Source organism: Chanodichthys erythropterus, chromosome 22 (genome assembly GCF_024489055.1).
Source record: "Chanodichthys erythropterus isolate Z2021 chromosome 22, ASM2448905v1, whole genome shotgun sequence".
NCBI lineage: Eukaryota > Metazoa > Chordata > Actinopteri > Cypriniformes > Xenocyprididae > Chanodichthys > Chanodichthys erythropterus.
This window is the reverse complement of record NC_090242.1, coordinates 16,335,041-16,355,549: the sequence shown is the minus strand read 5'-3', so window position 1 is coordinate 16,355,549 and position 20,509 is coordinate 16,335,041. Positions and strand designations below refer to the sequence as shown.

The following is a 20,509-nucleotide window of genomic DNA, read 5'->3' as shown; positions in this document are numbered from 1 at the left end:
TGACATAAATGATTTCTAGAGTATGACTTGGCATGTAAGAAGTTATATTTGTCTAAAATATTCTATATTGTATAAAATATACTACCTGCATTTGTGTAAATATTGCTGCTGTTGTTATTCAAAAGAATACAGTCAACAACAATTTCCAACACTACTCATGGATTTTACGATTTTATCTTAACCCCAGTGACGGGTAGGTTTAGGGGCGGGGTTAGTGGTAGGTCATTCGTAAGAATTCATACGAATTTGGCAACTTGTAAAATATGTATGATTTAGCTAAAAGTACACTAAAAAATGAAAAAAAAATACACAGTAAAATACTGTTTTCCACAGTATTATACTGTAAAAACAATGCATTCTGGGTAATTTTTGTCATTTAAAGAGAAGAGGCCTATAGGTTACTTTATCGATAACAACAAATAATATCACTCAGAATGCATTGAGATATATAATATTGTAAAAACAAGGCATTCTGGGTAATATTTGTCATTTTTGTGAAAGTATCCTATAGGTTTCTGTCTTGAAAATGACAAATAATATTACCCAGAATGCATTGTAATATATAGTGTAAAAACAAGGCATTCTGGGATATATTTGTCATTTTTGAGAAAGTATCCTATAGGTTTCTGTCTCAAAAACGACAAATAATATTACCCAGAATGCATTGTTTTTACGGTATATTACTGTTTCAATGGAAACGATATTTTACTTTGTAACTTTTTCGTCTAATTTTTTATCCACCTCATGAAGCAAATTCAACTTCCAATTTTATGCTGATAGAAATTAATCATTTTAATCATCAGTGTTATTTTAGTATCATTAAGATACTGTTTTATTTTTATAATTTGAATTAGTGTTATTTTTAGGTAGATTTAGTGTTTGTCTGAAGTTAAAATGTCATTGTCTTTTTGTCATTTTTGTTACCGTTTTAAATATGTCTATAGTTTTGATTCATTTTATTTCAGTTTTAACTTTAATTTTAGTACGTTTAGTAAGTTAAACTAATCGAAAATGGAAAATGCTGGTTTTGGTAACTAGCTGAAATAAAATATTTTGTTTATAAAACAAACAAATCAGTCATTTGATTTAGCTTATTTCCCCAAACCTCTTGATATATGGTATTTTTGTATAGATGCATGTGAGAGCTTCTTGTTTTTAAGTTTGTTTTCCCTTCCTCCAGATTGTAATCTTCAAACCATTTTATCTCAGCCTTTACTTTACCACAATAAATACGCCCTTTTATAAGTAGCATTTGGTTCCCACATCTATGTGATTCTAAAGAATCAGATGCAGATATAGCCTCCTTCTGATATGTTCCAAAATGCATTAGTAAACAAGGGTGGGGTGATGCTTTTGCACCATATTAATAAGCAAAACAGCTCAGTGCATACCGAGTGCCTGTTGTATCTCTGAAAATCAAATTAATATTTCCTCTGATGATGTTATCTCAAGAAAACAATCGCCGAGTATAAATTTCACAGTACACAAGCCCTCTTAAAGATCCACCTGGGAGTGTTTTGCGGCCTAATCCTGGTTCCGTCCCTCACTGCACACCCCACGGACCTGTGTCATCTCTTTCCACTTTCTCCTCCTCTGTCTGCACTTTACATAACAATCCCCACCCAAGTCCATGGGCCAGCACAATGCCTGCAGCAGTGGTTTGATGTCTTTTAAAAGCTTTGACTGGCCCCGGAGGCCTCCTGTGTGTCCTTTCCTCGGCTTTGTGACCAGGAGAGATGGACAGCTCAGTTGTGACCTATAGCTCCTGGTCTGCAAGAGTGTGTTTGATGGCAGGGGGTTGATTGTTGTAGATTTGTGTTGGCTGTGCTTGTACTGATGGTGCTGGTGTGTGTGTGATGCCCTGGGTGGGTGGCGAAGCATCAGAGGGATTAGACTGGGAATCAAAGCAGTTATATATGTGCATGATACCCAGGTGATACTTTAATTCCTTTTCAACATATAGATCTACCTCGCATTCAGACTCCGATATATACGCGTGCATGTTCATGCTGGAAAGAGACTTTAGACTAGTGCATCGGTGAAACTTTGACGGGTGTTTGTTTCAGAGGAGGGGGTAGGGGAAGAATCAAAGGGTTGAGACTTATTGTTCAGTGCTGAAAGGCAGCTAATGGCCGGCCATCGCAACTCTGGATCTGGAAGCGGCGGGGGGCCTCGGGCTCTTCTGGCACAATGCCTCCCCCATCCACTTTCCTGCGGCGCGTCTTCCTGCCGCAATCTGCACCGATCGGCTCGGTCGGGGGTGCACAGCTGTATCGATGCGTCTGTAGAGTTTTTCCAAACTGTAAACAACGTTTAATTAAACGACAAGCAAGCTCGCTATTATGCCTTAAGTGCGTGAACGAAGCTTGCGCTATTATTATTATTATTATTATTATTATTATTATTATTATTAGGCCTATATAAATAAATATATATTTACAGAATTAATAACGCAATTTATCAGATTTAGATTATTTATCCATTTATCAGATATCATTTATAAGCATATATACAGTAGGCCCTATCAACAAAACAATCACTGTAGTTTTAGGCTATATATATATATATATATATATATATATATATATATATATATATATATATATATATATATATATATATATATATATATATATATATATATATAATATAAACACACACAACATCTTTTTTTAGTTTTGTCGCCCACCCAACTTCTCCTATATAATAAATGAATAAATAATCAGATACATTCTATTTTTTTTTTTTTTTTTTTTTTTTACTTTCCCAAGGCCTATATAATACATTTATGTTTTAAATAAAGGAGAAAACAGGTTTTTAATGTATTTGGAATTTATGTAGATTTGAAGGGGTAATGATGAAAATGACATGTGATAGTGGAGAACACTTCTGCTATTTTAAACACAAGATCATGTCATAATTTTAGTATGAGATGTCATCATTTTATGATTTCACCATGATCTGAGAAAATCCATTTATATATATTAGTCAACCAATTTATTTAGAAATCTTGAACATTTCATTCATTAATACAGTTTATTCACTATAGTGATATGACAAGATCTCAGAGTTAAACTGTGTCAGAAAAATTATGTCAGATAACACTTATGCAAAACGTGGTCGGGTCAAAGTGTCTGAATAATTTTTGGTTCCATATTTTTATCAATTTTACTGCTAGTCCACTGTATGAAGATTTTTTTGAGTTTACTTTATTTTGCTATCCTCATTTACATAAATGAAATATAGTGTCCTGCACCCTCTAGTAAAAATATATCAAAAACGTCTGAATAATTTTTGGCTATATATATAAATTTGCATAATGGGTTCATTGGTTCATTGACTACAGTTAACTTGTTAAGTCTCTCTCGCTTTCTCTCTCGTTTAAATAACATTTCATTGTTTTGTGCATCTGATAAAATTATATTTTTTTCCGAGTCCATTTCTTATGAGATAATATTTCAATTAAACTAAAATGATATGTTATTGTTACGGCTTCTATCTGTGGTTCGACAAGCAGCGTGAAGGTGGGAGATGTGACGCTTGTAATCCAATTGCTTATCAGCAACAGACAAACATTTCACCTTTTATTTGTCGGTCTTGACCAAACAGAAGACAAAAATACACGTGAATGCATTTTTATCGGTTATACAGTTTTATTATCCATTTTGTTTACAATATCTATTATATCTGGTAAACATTGTTATAATAAAATACCACATAAAACTTGCCGTTCACTTTACACAATTTTGCACAATAAAGTGTATTTTCCCACGGATGTTAAGAATTTCAATATCAAGAACAACTCATTAAGTGCGTATTACTGAAACAAAGTTTACTTAATGTGGCATGAATATAAAACATGAATATGTAGTCCTATTTGCATTGTAAATACTCAACGCGCATGAGCTAATGTTACTGGATGTTAGTTTCAAACACAATTATAGATTATTATGCATTTATATTGCAAGTTTTTTTAAAGGTCCAAGTTCAATTTTAATTAAGATTCTATTTATATTTTGTTCACTTTTGGAAACTGCGCATATGTACAGATAGCTACACCTCATGTTCTCACCCAATGAGAAAACCAAGTTCATTCACAAAGTCAGCTGTGGCTTATTGTCTCAAGTGACCAATAGGAGAGGAGATGGTTAAGACCCCAGCCTCCAACTCCGATTGATTAGGAAAACCTGTGTGGGACAAGATCAGAGTTGAGATTGGGAAGTGTTGGGGAGTTTCTAGCTCATTCTAAAAGCCTAATTGATGGAAATCACACAAGAACTGCGCACATTTCAGCACAGGCTGATGTTGGGACGCACAATCTGAAGCTTAGAGATCTGCTTTGCTCATTTTTACAAGAACATCCTGGCATGGAGCTACTGGTCGCCGGTTATTGATTACCAAACTAGCAGTCTCAACGCTTTCTTGTTTGAAATCTAAAGAACTTTTTGTGGGAAGATGACGGAGAGACCGCAGAGCCCGACTGGAGCAGACTGCAGGCCCTACGAGGTCAACCGGGCCATGTATCCCCAAGCCCCGGGCCTGGATGGACTTGGCGGCGCGTCCTTGCAGTTCGCGCACGGCATGCTTCAGGATCCAAGCCTGCTTTTTAACAAAGCCCATTTCAACGGAATCAGCCCAGCGACACACCAAACCTTCTTCCCATTTTCTGGCGATTTTAAAACGAACGATTTGCAAGGTAGTGATTTTGCGCAACCCAAACACTGGTACCCGTTTGCTGCCCCTGAGTTCACCGGGCAGGTGGCGGGGGCGACGGCAGCAACTCAACCAGCCAACATCAGCCCACCTATCGCTGAAACCAGGGAACAAATCAAGATGCCATCTGAGGTAAAAACCGAGAAAGATGTTGATGAATACGGCAACGAAGAAAACAAGCCGTCGTCACAATACCATATCACTCCCGGGACATCATCCGTGCCCACCGGGGTGAATTATTACACACCCTGGAACCCTTCGTTTTGGCCTGGACTGTCTCACATCACGGCCTCTGCTAATATTTCTCAAGCTCCCCCGACTCCCTCTGCATCATCCCCCTCTCTGTCTCCATCTCCACCCGGAAATGGGTTCGGAAGCCCGGGATTTTTCAACGGAGGCTCTGCGCCAAACATCTCCTCGGGTCAGGCGCAAAGCGCAGCCAGGAGCAGCGGGTCCTCAAGTGGAGGCTGCAGTGATTCTGAGGAAGAGGTGAGGGTTTTGAATTTAAAATGAGTTGAATTAAATATATAGCACTTTTAAGTATAACTTGATTGATTTGCTTTTAAAATGCCTTTTAGGAAAATCTGACCACAGAAGACTTGGAGCAGTTTGCTAAAGAGCTCAAACACAAGCGCATCACTCTGGGCTTCACGCAGGCAGACGTGGGACTCGCGCTCGGAAACTTGTATGGTGAGTTTGAGGTCTCTAACCATTGTAAATGTATACGTAAAATGGTGGATTTATTTAACAGTTGTATTTTTGTCTAGGCAAAATGTTCAGTCAGACGACTATCTGCCGCTTTGAGGCTCTCCAACTTAGTTTCAAAAACATGTGTAAACTGAAGCCGCTGCTGCAGAGGTGGTTGAATGAGGCCGAGAATTCCGAAAACCCTCAGGATGTAAGTACATTACATTACACTAGGGGGCGCTCAAAACCGGCTACTTCTGTCACTAAACTTGAGTAGTTTACCTCAGTCACCTGTTTACAACACGGCTGTGTTTTGAATAGAATACTAGCGTGCCTTTTTTGGCATGTAAACTAGGCTATGTACTGTTTCAAAATATAATTTCACTCTTTCCCGGCGTGTTACATTCTCACATGACTATTTGTACAGCATGTTTTTTTAGCAAAATGATCGAAGTTATTTTGCGTTTTCAGTCTGCTTTTCTTTTTTTTTTTCTTTTTTTTTTTTAAATTGACCATTAAAGAGAGGTAATAAAATTGGCATGATATGTAAATTTACCTGATCTCTTTTCTAAATGTAGGCGTTGATCTTGAGTGAATTACACAACTGCTTCATTATGATCACAACTTCAAGTAATTGATTTAGTGAGATCTTTGTTTCTGCCTAAACTAATGCATATTAGCTAACTGCATGACACTATATATATATATATATATTCATTTTTTTTTTTTTATCTTGGAACTGTACTTTTTTTGACAGTCAACTCTGATAACATGTATGTAGAAACATACATTTTTCTGTAAAGCTGCTTCGAAACTATATGTAATGTGAAGTGCAATTTTTTAATTTTTTTTTTTTAACCCTATAGTTTGTAAACTCGATTTTCAACAAACATCTGATGTATGCTGAACTTCTCCAATTGTTACTTCTGCATCAATCCCACCCCTTTATTACAATTGTCTGAAAGTAACATTGCGACTTTAAAGATTTAAAGTTTCACATCATCCTGCTTAAAGGGTTAGTTCACCCAAAAATGAAAATGTCATTTTTATTACTCGCCCTCATGCTGTTCCACTCCTGTAAGACCTTCGTTCATCTTCAGGACACAAATTAAGGTATTTTTGGTGGAATCCGATGACTCAGTGAGGCCAGCATAGCCAGCAATGACATTTTCTCTCTCGAAATATAAAGGTACTAAAAACATATTTAAATCAGTTCATGTGAGTACAGTGGTTCAATATCAATATTCTTGCCGCTCTATAATATTTTGGTGCGCCCAAAAAAAAAAAAAAAAAAAAAAGACTTGTATAGTGATGGCCGATTTCAAAACACTGCTTCAGGAAGCTTCGGAGCGTTATGAATCTTTTCTGTCAAATCAGCGGTTTGTAGTGCCAAAGCCACTTCAGCATTTTGGCGGTTTGACGCTCGATCCGAATCGTGATTCAACACGCTGATTCATAACGCTCCGAAGCTTCATGAATCAGTGTTTTTAAACTGGCCATCACTATATATGTTTTTTTTTTTTTTTTTTTTTTGGTGCACAAAATATTTGCATCGCTTTGTTTGTAGTACAATAATGGATCCTGAGAGAGGAAATGTCATTGCTGGCTATGCAGGCCTCACTAAGCCATTGGATTTCAACAAAAATATCTTGTTGAAATTTGTGTTCTGAAGATTAACGAAGGTCTTACGGGTGTGGAACGACATGAGGGTGAGTAATTACATTATTTTCATTTTTGGGTGAACTAAACCTTTAATATGTGGTTGTGTATGAAATAAATTCATGGCCATAAAAGACAATGCTGACTTGTCGGTTTTCTCACTTGTAGAATTAGTTATGTCTTCCGCTAAGAAAAATGGTCCAGTACACTGTAGAATATCAACCTAGGTGCAACAATATTACAAGTTTTAAATGTCATTATACACAATTTGATCTTTCAGTACAGTGATTGTGATGTACATTTCTAACTTGCTCATTTTATTGTCTTCCAGATGTACAAAATTGAACGGGTGTTTGTTGACACAAGAAAAAGAAAGCGAAGGACCAGTTTGGAAGGTACTGTCCGTTCTGCTCTGGAGTCGTACTTTGTGAAGTGCCCCAAACCAAACACACTCGAGATCACACACATATCTGACGACCTAGGCCTGGAGAGAGATGTAAGCGTTCCTCAATGCCTTTAGACCCTTCATATTTTAGTCAGTGTTTCTAAAAACCCATTTGACCTGACTTTTTTTTTTTTTTTCTCTAGGTAGTACGTGTGTGGTTCTGCAACCGTAGACAAAAGGGAAAGCGCCTAGCATTGCCCTTTGATGACGAATGTGCCGAAGTACAGTATTATGAGCAGAGTCCACCACCTCCGCCCCACATGGGTGGCACAGCCCACCCAGGGCAAGGCTATCCTGGACCAGGCCATCCCGGAGGAGCCCCTGCCCTATACATGCCATCCCTCCACCGACCGGATGTCTTTAAAAACACCCTACATCCTGGACTGGTGGGTCACCTCACCAGCTAACCGGCTACAGATGCCTGCTAAAAGTTTATATAAATGCTCCAAGCCAAGCTATGGATCAAATCAGTCATACGATTTATTTTATGCAAACAATGCATCAGTTTATTTGGTTCTTTCCGTAAATTCCGTACATGGACACTCTGTAATTGTATAGTGTCAGGTTTAGACTTGACCATGCACACTTGCAGCCTGATGGATCTTTGTATAATTGGTGCTTTGTTGAATGCGTTTGCACATGGAGTCATAGGTTCAGATGATTTTTATAGTTGTTTTTATGACTTTTTGCTCATGTATCAGTTTTTATGTACTTACGTTTGTCTTTTATTCAGTAGTTGGTGATTTTCTAAAGTATATTTCCATACGTCTCCATACTTTGTAGTTTTTCTCATCACCTTTCTATGTGAACGGGCAGCAAATTCATGACTTCATAAGCTTGTATTTTGATTAATTGCTTTACTTTTTAAAGAGATGGATTTTTATTACAATTTGGAGGAGACCTTTTTCAGATGGTCCACAAAGAACATTAGTCACTGTTCTTTTGCTCTAAATATTTGCACTCTCCCATCTCCAGTTGAAAATAATTTGTAGTATCTTTTTATCAGGGTGATTTATAAATGAAATTTGCTGCCAGTTTGAAAGCCTCTGTGTGGAGGTCATGTGCCTTATCTTTTGGTGTTTGTATCATGCATGCTCATCCCGGTGCAATGTAAATGAAAGCCATATCTGATAATTTATTGAAACTCTGCTCTTCAGTCAACACAATATCTTCTGGGTGGCAATTAAACCATTTCCATTAACATTCATTCATTTCTAGTTACTTTTGGGAACGATTGCTTTTTTTAAAAAATATCTTGATGGTGTCTTATTGTCTTACAAAGAACTAGTTTTACTTCAGGACCCAGCTGTTGCTTCAAGTGCTGATCCAGCACAGAACCTTTCTCTTTACATTGTCACTAAAGTAATATATTAATTCAAGCCAATAATTCACAGAAAAAAACATTGTGGTAAAAATCTGTTTATTCTTGTTACAACATGACCTTGTACAATGGTTTCTTAGACAATATGTTAATGGTTTGAGAATTAAATTGTTTTTTAGTTTTTCTTAAACAAGGTAGAGTTTGATTGGTCACAGCTTTTGTCAAAAGTCTTTACTAAGAAAGAAAAAAATCTATGGCATGACCTGATTTTGTTGCGTTAGATGCATTCCTGGATTAACACATTTTGTTGATCAAGGAACAACATTTCTGTTGGAAAATGTAGTCCTTACCATATCCCTACCCCTAAACCTAACCCTTCCCATAATGTATCCCTAAGTAAGAGGAAAATTATAATAACAAATGCTGGTAAACACCAAACCCTCATTCTAAAAAAAAAAAAAATGCTGGGTTAAAAACAACCCACGTTGGGTTGAAAACGGACAAACCCAGCAATTGGGTTGTTTTAAGACAGTGATCAGGTTAAATGTTTGCCCACAGCTGGGTAGTTTTATTTAACTCAACTATTGTTTAAAAATTACTGTATTTCTTGCTTAAAATGAATCCAATGTATGAACATTTATTAATAATAATTAAACATTTATTAAATTGCTTATTAATGTTCACCTTTTGATTATTATTGTTGCCTCTAGTAATTGTGTCTGATTTTTAATTTCCAACCTATTTTGGGTTAATTTTACGCCAGACATATAGTAATTTTTAAACAATAGTTGGGTTAAATAAAACTGCCCAACACATTGGGCAACATTTAACCTAACCGCTGGGTTTGTCCATTTTCAACCCAACTTGGGTTTTTTTTAACCCAGCCTTTTTTTTAGAGTGCTGGTTGTAAGCCTAAACTTGACATAAACTCTAATCTTGTCTCTGAAATCTGATTGGTTGAATGGAAAGTTTTTCCAGGATCAATAAAGGTGTTGATTCAGGAGCATGTACTTGGTGCAGACCCGCTATTTTTTAAACCGAGGTTACTTGCTAGTTTGCTTGCAAACATTTGTTCCATTCTTCAAGAATACTTGTACAGAGGTTACAAGCATGTTGATAGGAGAGGAAGCGGTTTCAGTTTGGCACCAGGGCCTCAGCAGTGCAGACCACAATTGAACTTCTGTTTTATTGCACACGCAGGTGCACGCCAACACTCTGTACTTTATTTATGCATAAATGGTGCTGCTGCCAGTGTGAATTCAAATAAACTATTGCGTCATGCAGCGTCTCATGCATGACACAGTGCTCTAAAAACTTCAGTTTCTCATAAATTGACCTCGCCATTCCACTGCTCTGTGTTTCCCATTTTAAAGCGTAAAAAATCTGTTGTCTGTGAATGGACCCACAGGGGCCGTTCAAGCAGAACGCGTTTTTGACCTTCCGTATTTTCTTTTGACCTTCCGTATTTTTACTTTTCACTACTCTATGTCTTGTGCATTCCGCTGTGCTGTTTTTACATTGTTTTCTATGTAAACGATCTAGACAACTAATGCGCACATCTTTTTCAAAGTTTTGCTTATGACACAGCTTTCTAAAAACTCTGCTCTCAAGTAGTTCTCACTAGACCTTGCATATTTTTTTATTCCACTGAATGAATCTGCTTTAACCACCAGATTCATTCCATCTTCTGGTTAAAGCCATGTAAATGCAACAAGAACAGCAAAAAAAAGTTGTACACACTTTGAACCCGCAGCTTAGAATAAACAGACCGTTATCGTTCGTTGGTGTGAACGCAAATATAGCCTAGTTATTGTTATAGTTATCTTTATCATTCGTTGATGTGGACGCAAATATAGTTAGCCTATCGTTATAGTTATCTTTATAGTTAGCGTTCTTGGTGTGAACAGGCCTTAAAGGTGCCTTAGAATGTTCTTTCACAAGATGTAATATAAGTCTAAGGTGTCCCCTGAATGTGTCTGTGAAGTTTCAGATCAAAATACCCCATAGATTTGTTTTAATTAATTTTTTTGACTGCCTATTTTGGGGCATCATTAACTATGCACCGATTCAGGCTGCGGCCCCTTTAAATCGCACGCTCCCTGCCCCCCGAGCTCTCGACTTTAATACAGTGCATAAACAAAGTTCACACAGCTAATATAACCCTCAAATGGATCTTTACAAGATGTTCGTCATGCATGCTGCATGCATGCATCAGATCATGTGAGTATAGTATTTATTTGGATGTTTACATTTGATTCTGAATGAGTTTGATGGTGCTCCGTGGCTAACGGCTAATGCTACACTGTTGGAGAGATTTATAAAGAATGAAGTTGTGTTAATGAATTATACAGACTGCAAGTGTTTAAAAATGAAAATAGCAACGGCTCTTGTCTCTGTGAATACAGTAAGAAACTATGGTCATTTAACCACATTTAACAGTACATTAGCAACATGCTAACGAAACATTTAGAAAGACAATTTACAAATATCACTAAAAATATCATGATATCATGGATCATGTCAATTATTATCGCTCCATCTGCCATTTTTCGCTATTGTTCTTGCTTGCTTACCTAGTCTGTTGATTCAGCTGTGCACAGATCCAGACGTTCTGCCCTTGTCTAATGCCTTGAACATGGGCTGGTATATGCAAATATTGGGGGCGTACATATTAATGATCCCGACTGTTACGCAACAGTCGGTGTTATGTTGAGATTCGCCTGTTCTTCGGAGGTCTTTTAAACAAATGAGATTTATATAAGAAGGAGGAAACAATGGAATTTGAAACTCACTGTATGTCTTTTCCATGTACTGAACTCTTGTTATTCAACTATGCCAAGGTAAATTCAATTTTTTATTCTAGGGCACCTTTAAAGTCTAGAACTTGCTTTTATTTATTTTATTTTTTATTCCACACTAGCGTTTTTGTGCAATTTTTACTTTCCACTTCACTACTTTTCAGTTGTCTTTCTATGTAAACATTCACTAGACGGAAATCGTGGACCGTTGTGCTCACGTCTTGCATCTTTTGAAGAGTTTTGTGAACAACATGGTGTTATAAAAGTGCATACCTCAAGTTAAACATGGTTAAACTTACAGCTGTAGACCATACTTTTTTTTTTACATTCTTCTGCCCTGGCTTTGCATTTTTAAATGCAAAAACATGTTCTGTGTCCTGTTATGTTACCATTTTGCCCAAGCTCTCAGATCCTCATAAACCTTTTGAGTTGGTAATTGTCTGTATATGGGGCAGATATTGCACAGTCTCTCTCTCCAGTCTGTATATAGTTTGACCGTATAGTTTTGTCTCCACCTAAAATATTCATTATACTTCTTTGGATCTTTAGTTAGGGCTCTCAGATATTCAGCCAGGGCTTTAATAGATTTAAAATCATCCACATGGATGAACGATTCTGAAGGCGCCACTGCTTCGTAGTCTGTGCGAGGCGGCCCTAGCACCACAGGCACTGTACCGGCCTGGAAGGCGTTTCTCCACAGCTTCTCCGTGATATAGTGCGGAGATATTGTGTTTTCAAAAGCTAGGTAGAAATAACAGCGGGAAATCGTTGGGAGCAGAGCCTCCTTCGGTAGTGGTTTTTTGACGGATCTGCCATACAGTTGCACGTTGAGGACCTTGTTCAGCTCCTGGAACACAGCGCTCCTCTTGTGCCATTTTTGATAGTTACTTACCACCCAACAGGCTTCATAACTCTTGTTTATTGGGTTAACAAAATCTACACCCGTTTTTTCCCTCTCTAACATCTTCCCGTAAGGCACAGTGATGTCAGCATGAGGGTGATATGACATGGTGAGGTTGAAAAGGTTATTGTATGGTGTCAAGTTACCATTGTTTTGTAATGCTTCTAAGGAAAGCCACACCCACTTCTGTTTGGGGGGACGATGGAGATGCACTGGAAGGTGTTCTCTATGCAGCTTCAGCTCAAAGTTATGAAAAACTACCAGATCGGCGCTCTCGTAGAGAGTGCGATTGTCCACTAGCACACATCCAGAGATGCCGTAGTCCCTCAGACACACATTCCCCATAAGGCTGCACCGGGTGCCAAACGGCCAGTACCAAAACAGGATGGTGATATTGTTTGTGAGTGACTCATTGCTGCCATCAAGATGTTGTTCATCATCCATTAACAACCAACTGAAGATGAAGCTGATGGTCAGGAATAAAACAAAAAGAGTCTTGGGAGGTTGAAGATGCCTCTTTATCAACTTTGCCATACTTCTTATGCTGGAGCCCATAAGTGTGCTGTGGAAGTAGAAGAACTGGGCGTTAGTTTGATGTTTTGCTGGACAAAACTTGTGGTTTTGTCAAGTCAAGATCCATGTCATTTTCTTCCTTCCTGAAGATGACGAGAGGAGTGACCGGTAGAGGGAGTGACTCTTAACTCAAGCATAATCCTGGCTCTTTATCTTGCTTCCTCTGTCTTTCAGTGAAGAAAGTTATGCAATGCAAGTGCTGTTAAAGTAACACTGGCACTTCAGGAAATAACACCTTCTTTCTCTGCTAAAAGCTTACTGAAGTGGCATCTATGAGGAAAAAATGCACTTATTAAAAAATAGGCAGCGGATATTTACACTCCAAAGATTACACAGAGTAGTGGTAGACACTGTTTGCACCATGTATTAATAGCAATAAAAAGCATTTAAGTACAAACAGTGATATGTGCTATTTGTATTAAAGCTAAAATATTAACAACAAAAAAAACAGAATGCATAAAGAAAAAAAATATTTTAATATTATTTATACACTGATATAGCATTTATATTTTGGGTAACACTTTACAATAAGGTTCATTAGTTAAACATTAGTTTAATAACATGAACTAATACATTTGTTACTGTATTTACTAATCTTCGTTGACATTAATTAATGAAAATAGTTGTTCATTATTCATGTTAGTTCACAGCGCATTAATTAATGTTAACAAAATTTTAACAATGTATTAGTAAATGTTGAAATGAACAAAGATTAATAAATGCTGTAGAAGTGCAGTTCATTATTAGCTTATGTTAACTAATTTAGTTAAATAATGTTAACTAATGAACCTTATTGTAAAGTGTTACCATATTTTGAATCAGCTTTTATTTTTAGCTTTCATTTTAGCTTTCATTACACTGTTAACATTGATTGTAAATTAAATTGCCTAAATTATTACATTGTTAGCTGAATGCATGATTATATGTACATTTCTGAAACCACATTGGATAGTCACCTCCGATACCAGATTCTATAAATTGTAATGTTGACATGCATTCTCTGTAAAGCTTTGAAACGGTATTGTTGAAAAGCGCTATAGAAAATGCTTTTCTGAATTTTATTAGTTTTAATATTTCTATTTAGCTTTAATTTTATTTATTTTATTTTAGTTTTATGTATTTTAGTTATTTGCCGACAGTTTTTCTCAGTGGCTTTGGCACATTTCTCAGATCAGAAATGAAATTCTCAAAACTACTTGTTCAACCACCACATCATCTAGTCACTTTTGCACATGATAAAAGCAGTTTCTAGTTCTTTTGAACAAATTGCAAATGCTTTAGAACATTTAAGCAATTGATTATATGCACTTGTCTGCTATTTCCTACATTAGCAATTGCTAATGTCATGTTGCTCAAAATGTGTTATATGGTTCTCTGTTGAATAGTCTTACCCCTCAAAACATCTAGTCATTAGTTCATCGCACTAGTCATTAAATGCAAAATGGTTGACCTAGTTATCACAATGTGTCAAGTATATTATCTATAAATTTCTATTAGACTTTTGTAAATGTGTCCTGAATTGATGAATTTTGCAGGTGAATCCTGAATTTCACTAATGTTTTCAGGGGAATGTAAAGCATTAGATCAACCAATGACCCAAACAGTTCTCTAAAACAGCTCAAAGATGCATGTCATGAATCTTCAATTGGAAAGCTTATATATAGACAGAGCACAACACAAGAGTTTCAATTTCTGATAATGGAAGAACATCATGGAAACAAACAGGTTCAACAGCTGGAAAGAGGAAGAGGAGTAAAGATGTGTGGTAGAAGGGTAGGGAGGCAAAACAGAGGAAGAAGTAGATAAGGTAAAGGGCATAGACACGTTTCTAGTGAAATAAGGACCACTATTGTAAATAGTGTTCTCAATCATGACCTTACGATGACTTACGCGGGTCTAAAGGTCCAGCTGAATGTTTGGAGAAAAACCTTTTCCTCAATCATACAAGCATTTCATAGACATCTCCATGGTATGCAAGCTATAATCTTAATATTAGTAGTATTTTTACACTTACAGTATATTATGCCTGCGTTACACTTACAGTAGTATAGGCTAAATGAACTTTATACAAAAACTCACTATATCACACACATACACATGAATACATATACAGGTGCTGGTCATATAATTAGAATATCATCAAAAAGTTGATTTATTTCACTAATTCCATTCAAGGGAAACTTGTATATTATATTTATTCATTACACACAGACTGATATATTTCAAATGTTTATTTCTTTTAATTTTGATGATTATAACTGACAACTAAGGAAAATCCCAAATTCAGTAGAATATTGTGAAAAGGTTCAATATTGAAGACACCTGATGCCACACTCTAATTAACTCAAAACACCTGCAAAGGCCTTTAAATGGTCTCTCAGTCTAGTTCTGTAGGCTACACAGTCATGGGGAAGACTGCTGACTTGACAGTTGTCCAAAAGACGACAATTGACACCTTGCACAAGGAGGGCAAGACACAAAAGGTCATTGCAAAAGAGGCTGGCTGTTCACAGAGCTCTGTGTCCAAGCACATTAATAGAGAGGCGAAGGGAAGGAAAAGATGTGGTAGAAAAAAAGTGTACAAGCAATAGGGATAACCACACCCCAGAGAGGACTGTGAAACAAAACCCATTCAAAAATGGGGGGGAGATTCACAAAGAGTGGACTGCAGCTGGAGTCAGTGCTTCAAGAACCACTACACACAGACGTATGCAAGACATGGGTTTCAGCTGTTGCATTCCTTGTGTCAAACCACTCTTGAACAACAGACAGCGTCAGAAGCGTCTCGCCTGGGCTAAAGACAAAAGGACTGGACTGCTGCTGAGTGGTCCAAAGTTATGTTCTCTGATGAAAGTAAATTTTGCATTTCCTTTGGAAATCAGGGTCACAGAGTCTGGAAGAAGAGAGGAGAGGCACACAATCCATGTTGCTTGAGGTCTAGTGCAAAGTTTCCACAGTCAGTGATGGTTTGGGGTACCATGTCATCTGCTGGTGTTGGTCCACTGTGTTTTCTGAGGTCCAAGGTCAACGCAGCCGTATACCAGGAAGTTTTAGAGCACTTCATGCTTCCTGATGCTGACCAACTTTATGGAGATGCAGATTTCATTTTCCAACAGGACTTGGCACCTGCACACAGTGCCAAAGCTACCAGTACCTGGTTTAAGGACCATGGTATCCCTTTTCTTAATAGGCCAGCAAACTGGCCTGACCTTAACCCCATAGAAAATCTATGGGGTATTGTGAAGAGGAAGATGTAATATGCCAGACCCAACAATGCAGAAGAGCTGAAGGCCACTATCAGAGCAACCTGGGCTCTCATAACACCTGAGCAGCGCCACAGACTGATCGACTCCATGCCACGCCGCATTGCTGCAGTATTTCAGGCAAAAGAAGCCCCAACTAAGTATTGAGTGCTGTACATGCTCATACTTTTCATGTTCATACTTTTCAGTTGGCCAAGATTTCTAAAAAATCCTTTCTTTGTATTGGTCTTAAGTAATATTCTAATTTTCTGAGATACTGAATTTGGGATTTTCCTTAGTTGTAATCATCAAAATTAAAAGAAATAAACATTTGAAATATATCAGTCTGTGTGTAATGAATGCATATAATATACAAGTTACACTTTTTGAATGAAATTAGTGAAATAAATCAACTTTTTGATGATATTCTAATTATATGACCAGCACCTGTATACAGTGTATGTATATAGTCTTGTCTTTTTCACTTTTTCAAGGACATTTTACAGTAATTTGTTGGCAGACCAACAGTAAATACAAAACTGAATCCTGTCCAGTCTTTTGCAATCAGTCTCCCATATACAGTAATGTGTCCATTTGTACTGTTGAAATTGATATGCCATACAGAAAAAAGTGCAGTCTTGTGCAGTTTCAATCACTGTCATAAAAACCATAATCATAGTTTACACCTATAATATTCATATTGGCAACATGGCTAAGCATTTTGACTAACATGTTCGAGAACAATGACACAAGGACTTGTCATTCTGATGGCAATACTGATCATAAATACTTGCTTTTGAGAGATGAACTAAGGATTCTGAGTAAGTTCCAGGCTTTTGCAGGTAATCCAATATGTTGTGCTGTTTGTACGAATTGTTTCGAGAAATGAACATACTGTTTTGCAAATTTTAAGGATGATTTGAGAAATGTGCCAAAACAACTGAAAAAAAAACTGTAATGTTTATATTTCATTTCATTTTTTATTTTAATTACATAAATAAAGTTTTAAATATTTTGTTAACTTAACAGTAACTACAAATGAAATATGTTTTAAATCATTAACATTAGGTAAAGACTCCAGTCATATTATTAACCTGCTGTTCTAAGGACCAGCCAAATACGCCCTGCTTTATCTTGATAATTCCCCTCGTGTCATTAGACACGTTTGCAAATTAATGATGAATGCAAATATTGTACTTCTGCAATGGTATAACTGAAAGCCTTTCCCTTTGTGTAATTCTGCAAAAAGTGCACCTTCAAAAAAGAAAACTCTTCCTTTTATATAATTAAAAAAAAATTGTTTTTCTCTTTTTCATTTTTATTAAACATTTAACTGTGACTGGACAGTAAACGATGATGCAGCACATTCCAGCAAAGGAGAACAAGATGATTTCTACTGAGATGATGCTTTTCAGTAAAATTCTTTCAAGAGAATGTGTCAAAGGAATATAAAAGACAAATGCACATATGTATGATCTAAAGAAAAACATAGGCACTTTTAAAGATCAGAGAAATGGCAGAAATCTTACCTGTGTCTTTGTGGAACGTGGCTTGTGGGCAAGACCGCAGCTGCCATGTCCCTCGAGAAACAAAGTGATGTGGAGGCTTGGTAAAGGCCTGTGCTGTCATTAAATGATGGAGAGATTTGCGAAATGTCTTATAGGAAACAAGAACTTCCTGTCGAGCTCAGTATATGTACTTCCACCCTTTTACATGTCTTCCCCTTCCTGGCCTTAATCATTAAAGCATCTAACTTTAACATGCCAAATCTGACTATTAGGTCAATGTAGAATGTGATTTGTTGCCTTTTAATGCAACATGCCTTCTAATAATTGGCTGCTAAGTTGATGTTCACTACCTGACAGAGACTTCAATGTCCTTTAAACGATGTGCATTGATTTCACTATTAACTGTGGCTACAAGTGCAAGATGAATGTGGAATGTGGTGCATTAACTTTGGCATTTCGACATGTATCAGTGCTTGTATCAGTGTTTGTATCAGTGTCGGTTGTGTGGTTGTGGCTTCTGAGGGCACTGAAACTAGGCTACAGGAAAAGGAAGTGAGTGTTTTGAAAATACATCACTTTAGCTCACACATTTATCCTCTCTTCTTGGGCACATGTACCTTTCTTTTTATTAGAGAAGTGAAAGTGTTGTAAAAACTGTGTCTAATGTCAAAGAAATGTTGAAATATCCTCTAAAGTAAGAAAAACAATGCAAGTGATATCACTGGTTGTCTTTTTTCTACTCATATAATGTTTTTATGTGTGTGGCTAAAAGAGTCTTTCTAGAACATGAAAAGAGAGAAAGACAAAGTAAAAGCAACTCTCAACTCTCATGTCATTATTAAATAGTGTGTTTTCAGAATCTATAAGTACTTATTTTGACCCTTGCTTTAACTAAGCATTGCATTATTGACCTGTTGAGAAATACTAGCTGAGCCCACATGACTTTCAAGAACTGCAGATGTTGGTTGACCAACACAATATGGTTGACCAATGCTGTCTCGCAATATTGTCCACACAAAATCTGTGTTGTCGTTCATCCTCATTGCACACCTCTGTGAAATTGTTTCTTCTGTGGAACACAAAAGTGTCTTTTTTGTCCATCAATGAGAGTCAAATGTTTTTTTGGACCCCACTGAATTTGATTACATGTACAAAAACAGCTGAAACATTTTTCAAAATATCTTCTTTTTTGCTGCACATAAGAAAGATTATCATATAGGTTTGGAACGACGTGCATTTTCATTTTGTTTTTAGCTGTTGTGTCAGAATGTTGAGCATTTTAGGTTCCTCAGAGTTGCATAACCCAAACTTAAACACTAGATAGCAGTGTTTCTTTTTCAAAGAAAATGTGCGCAAAAATGATCCTTGAAGAAATCTCATCATTCAATTGAGGTGTATTCATTTACAGCTGTTAAAAGGTTATGTGTGTGCTGTTATGTTTAAATTTCATCTCTTGATATTATCCCCACTACTTTTTGAATAATCTCAAATAGATGTATCTAATACAAATGAAACATCTATAGCTGATTAGCAGAGTATTCATTTAGTTCAATTGTGTTAAATGGTGCTGGAATGTATTCTTTTTTTTACAGTAAATCATGCCGAGCGCTCGTTGCCGCTCTAATCAATGGCTGTGGTGGCTCGTGCACAGATGAGCGCTTCAGTCTAACCGTTGTGGAAACTCGCTTTTCGTTCCATTGTCATCACAAAACAAACTGCACTCACACAGACGTGCTACTGCACGTTTAGTTTTTTTTTTAAACATTAAACAGGTTTTTTTTTCTACATTAGAGTTACAGAAATTAACTCTCTCTCTCTCTCTCTCTGTGTGTGTGTGTGTGTGTGTGTGTGTGTGTGTACTTGTACAAATATCTTTGTGACGACTGTCGTCGCGTGCCCTAGCTGCTTTCTGGGCTGGATTATCCTTGGTCTCTGATACCCGTTGCAGCCCTGCGCCACCCAGCTCGTCACCACTCTGCACGCCACCGTCTCTGCACGACTAAGTCTCTGCATCGGCTGTCCATTTGGAGTGAAGTTATTGTACAGCGTGTTCTGTCAATAAATATTGTTATACTTGCAATCGGATCCTCTGTCTGTGTTCATTTCCTGACAGAACGAAATGACCTGAAAATGGATCCAGTAAGGTCGTCGGATCTTCAGGAATATTTGAGCAAGAGCGCTCAATGGATGGATCATCAGGACGAGCAAGTGATGGCCACTGCTCGTGCCATCCAGGAGTTGGTGGCGCAGGTGGCTGAGCTTTCTACCCAGGTTTTACATCTCTCATCTCCCACTGCGCCAGCTCCACCGTCTGTCCCCCACCCATCCGCCAACATCAGCAGTCAACAAGAGCCACATATTCCTGCACCTGAGAGGTATGCTGGAGAACGAAGTGCTCTCTTTATTTCTCTTTGCAACCTAATACATTTTCTTCTGAGGAGTCTAAAGTAGCGTTGGTCATGACACTACTGATGACCATCCGAGCTGCTCCTCGTTCCACGATGAGGCGTTTGGTGGCCGGACGGGAGGCCACTCGCAGGCTCGCGGACCTGCGGCAGGGAATTCGACCAGTTTCTGACTACGCCACTGAGTTCCGCACCCTGGCGGCGGAATGCAAGTGGAACAAGGAGGCGCAGTGGGATATGTTCCGGCATGGGTTGGC

At 37.4% G+C, this 20,509-nt stretch overlaps 2 protein-coding genes across 3 annotated transcripts; one reads left to right on the top strand and one right to left on the bottom strand.

Moving 5' to 3' along the window:
* The first annotated feature begins 2,694 nt into the window (after window positions 1-2,694).
* On the top strand, window positions 2,695-7,933 carry pou5f3 (POU domain, class 5, transcription factor 3). The gene is made up of 5 exons (XM_067375220.1): window positions 2,695-5,202; window positions 5,292-5,403; window positions 5,481-5,611; window positions 7,391-7,555; window positions 7,648-7,933. Exons 1-5 carry the CDS (start codon window positions 4,456-4,458, stop codon window positions 7,909-7,911), a joined length of 1,419 nt encoding a protein of 472 aa, XP_067231321.1. The 5' UTR covers window positions 2,695-4,455; the 3' UTR covers window positions 7,912-7,933.
* Window positions 7,934-7,958: 25 nt separating this feature from the next.
* Window positions 7,959-18,323, bottom strand: fut7 (fucosyltransferase 7 (alpha (1,3) fucosyltransferase)). 2 transcript variants are annotated; one of them, XM_067375221.1, is made up of 2 exons: window positions 17,869-18,323; window positions 7,959-13,086 (listed from the first exon to the last, which is right to left on the bottom strand). In XM_067375221.1, exons 1-2 carry the CDS (start codon window positions 17,913-17,915, stop codon window positions 12,009-12,011), a joined length of 1,125 nt encoding a protein of 374 aa, XP_067231322.1. In that variant the 5' UTR covers window positions 17,916-18,323; the 3' UTR covers window positions 7,959-12,008. The 2 variants fall into 2 exon arrangements, with proteins under 2 accessions (XP_067231322.1, XP_067231323.1); XM_067375222.1 differs by having other exon boundaries at window positions 8,022-13,367.
* Window positions 18,324-20,509: the final 2,186 nt, after the last annotated feature.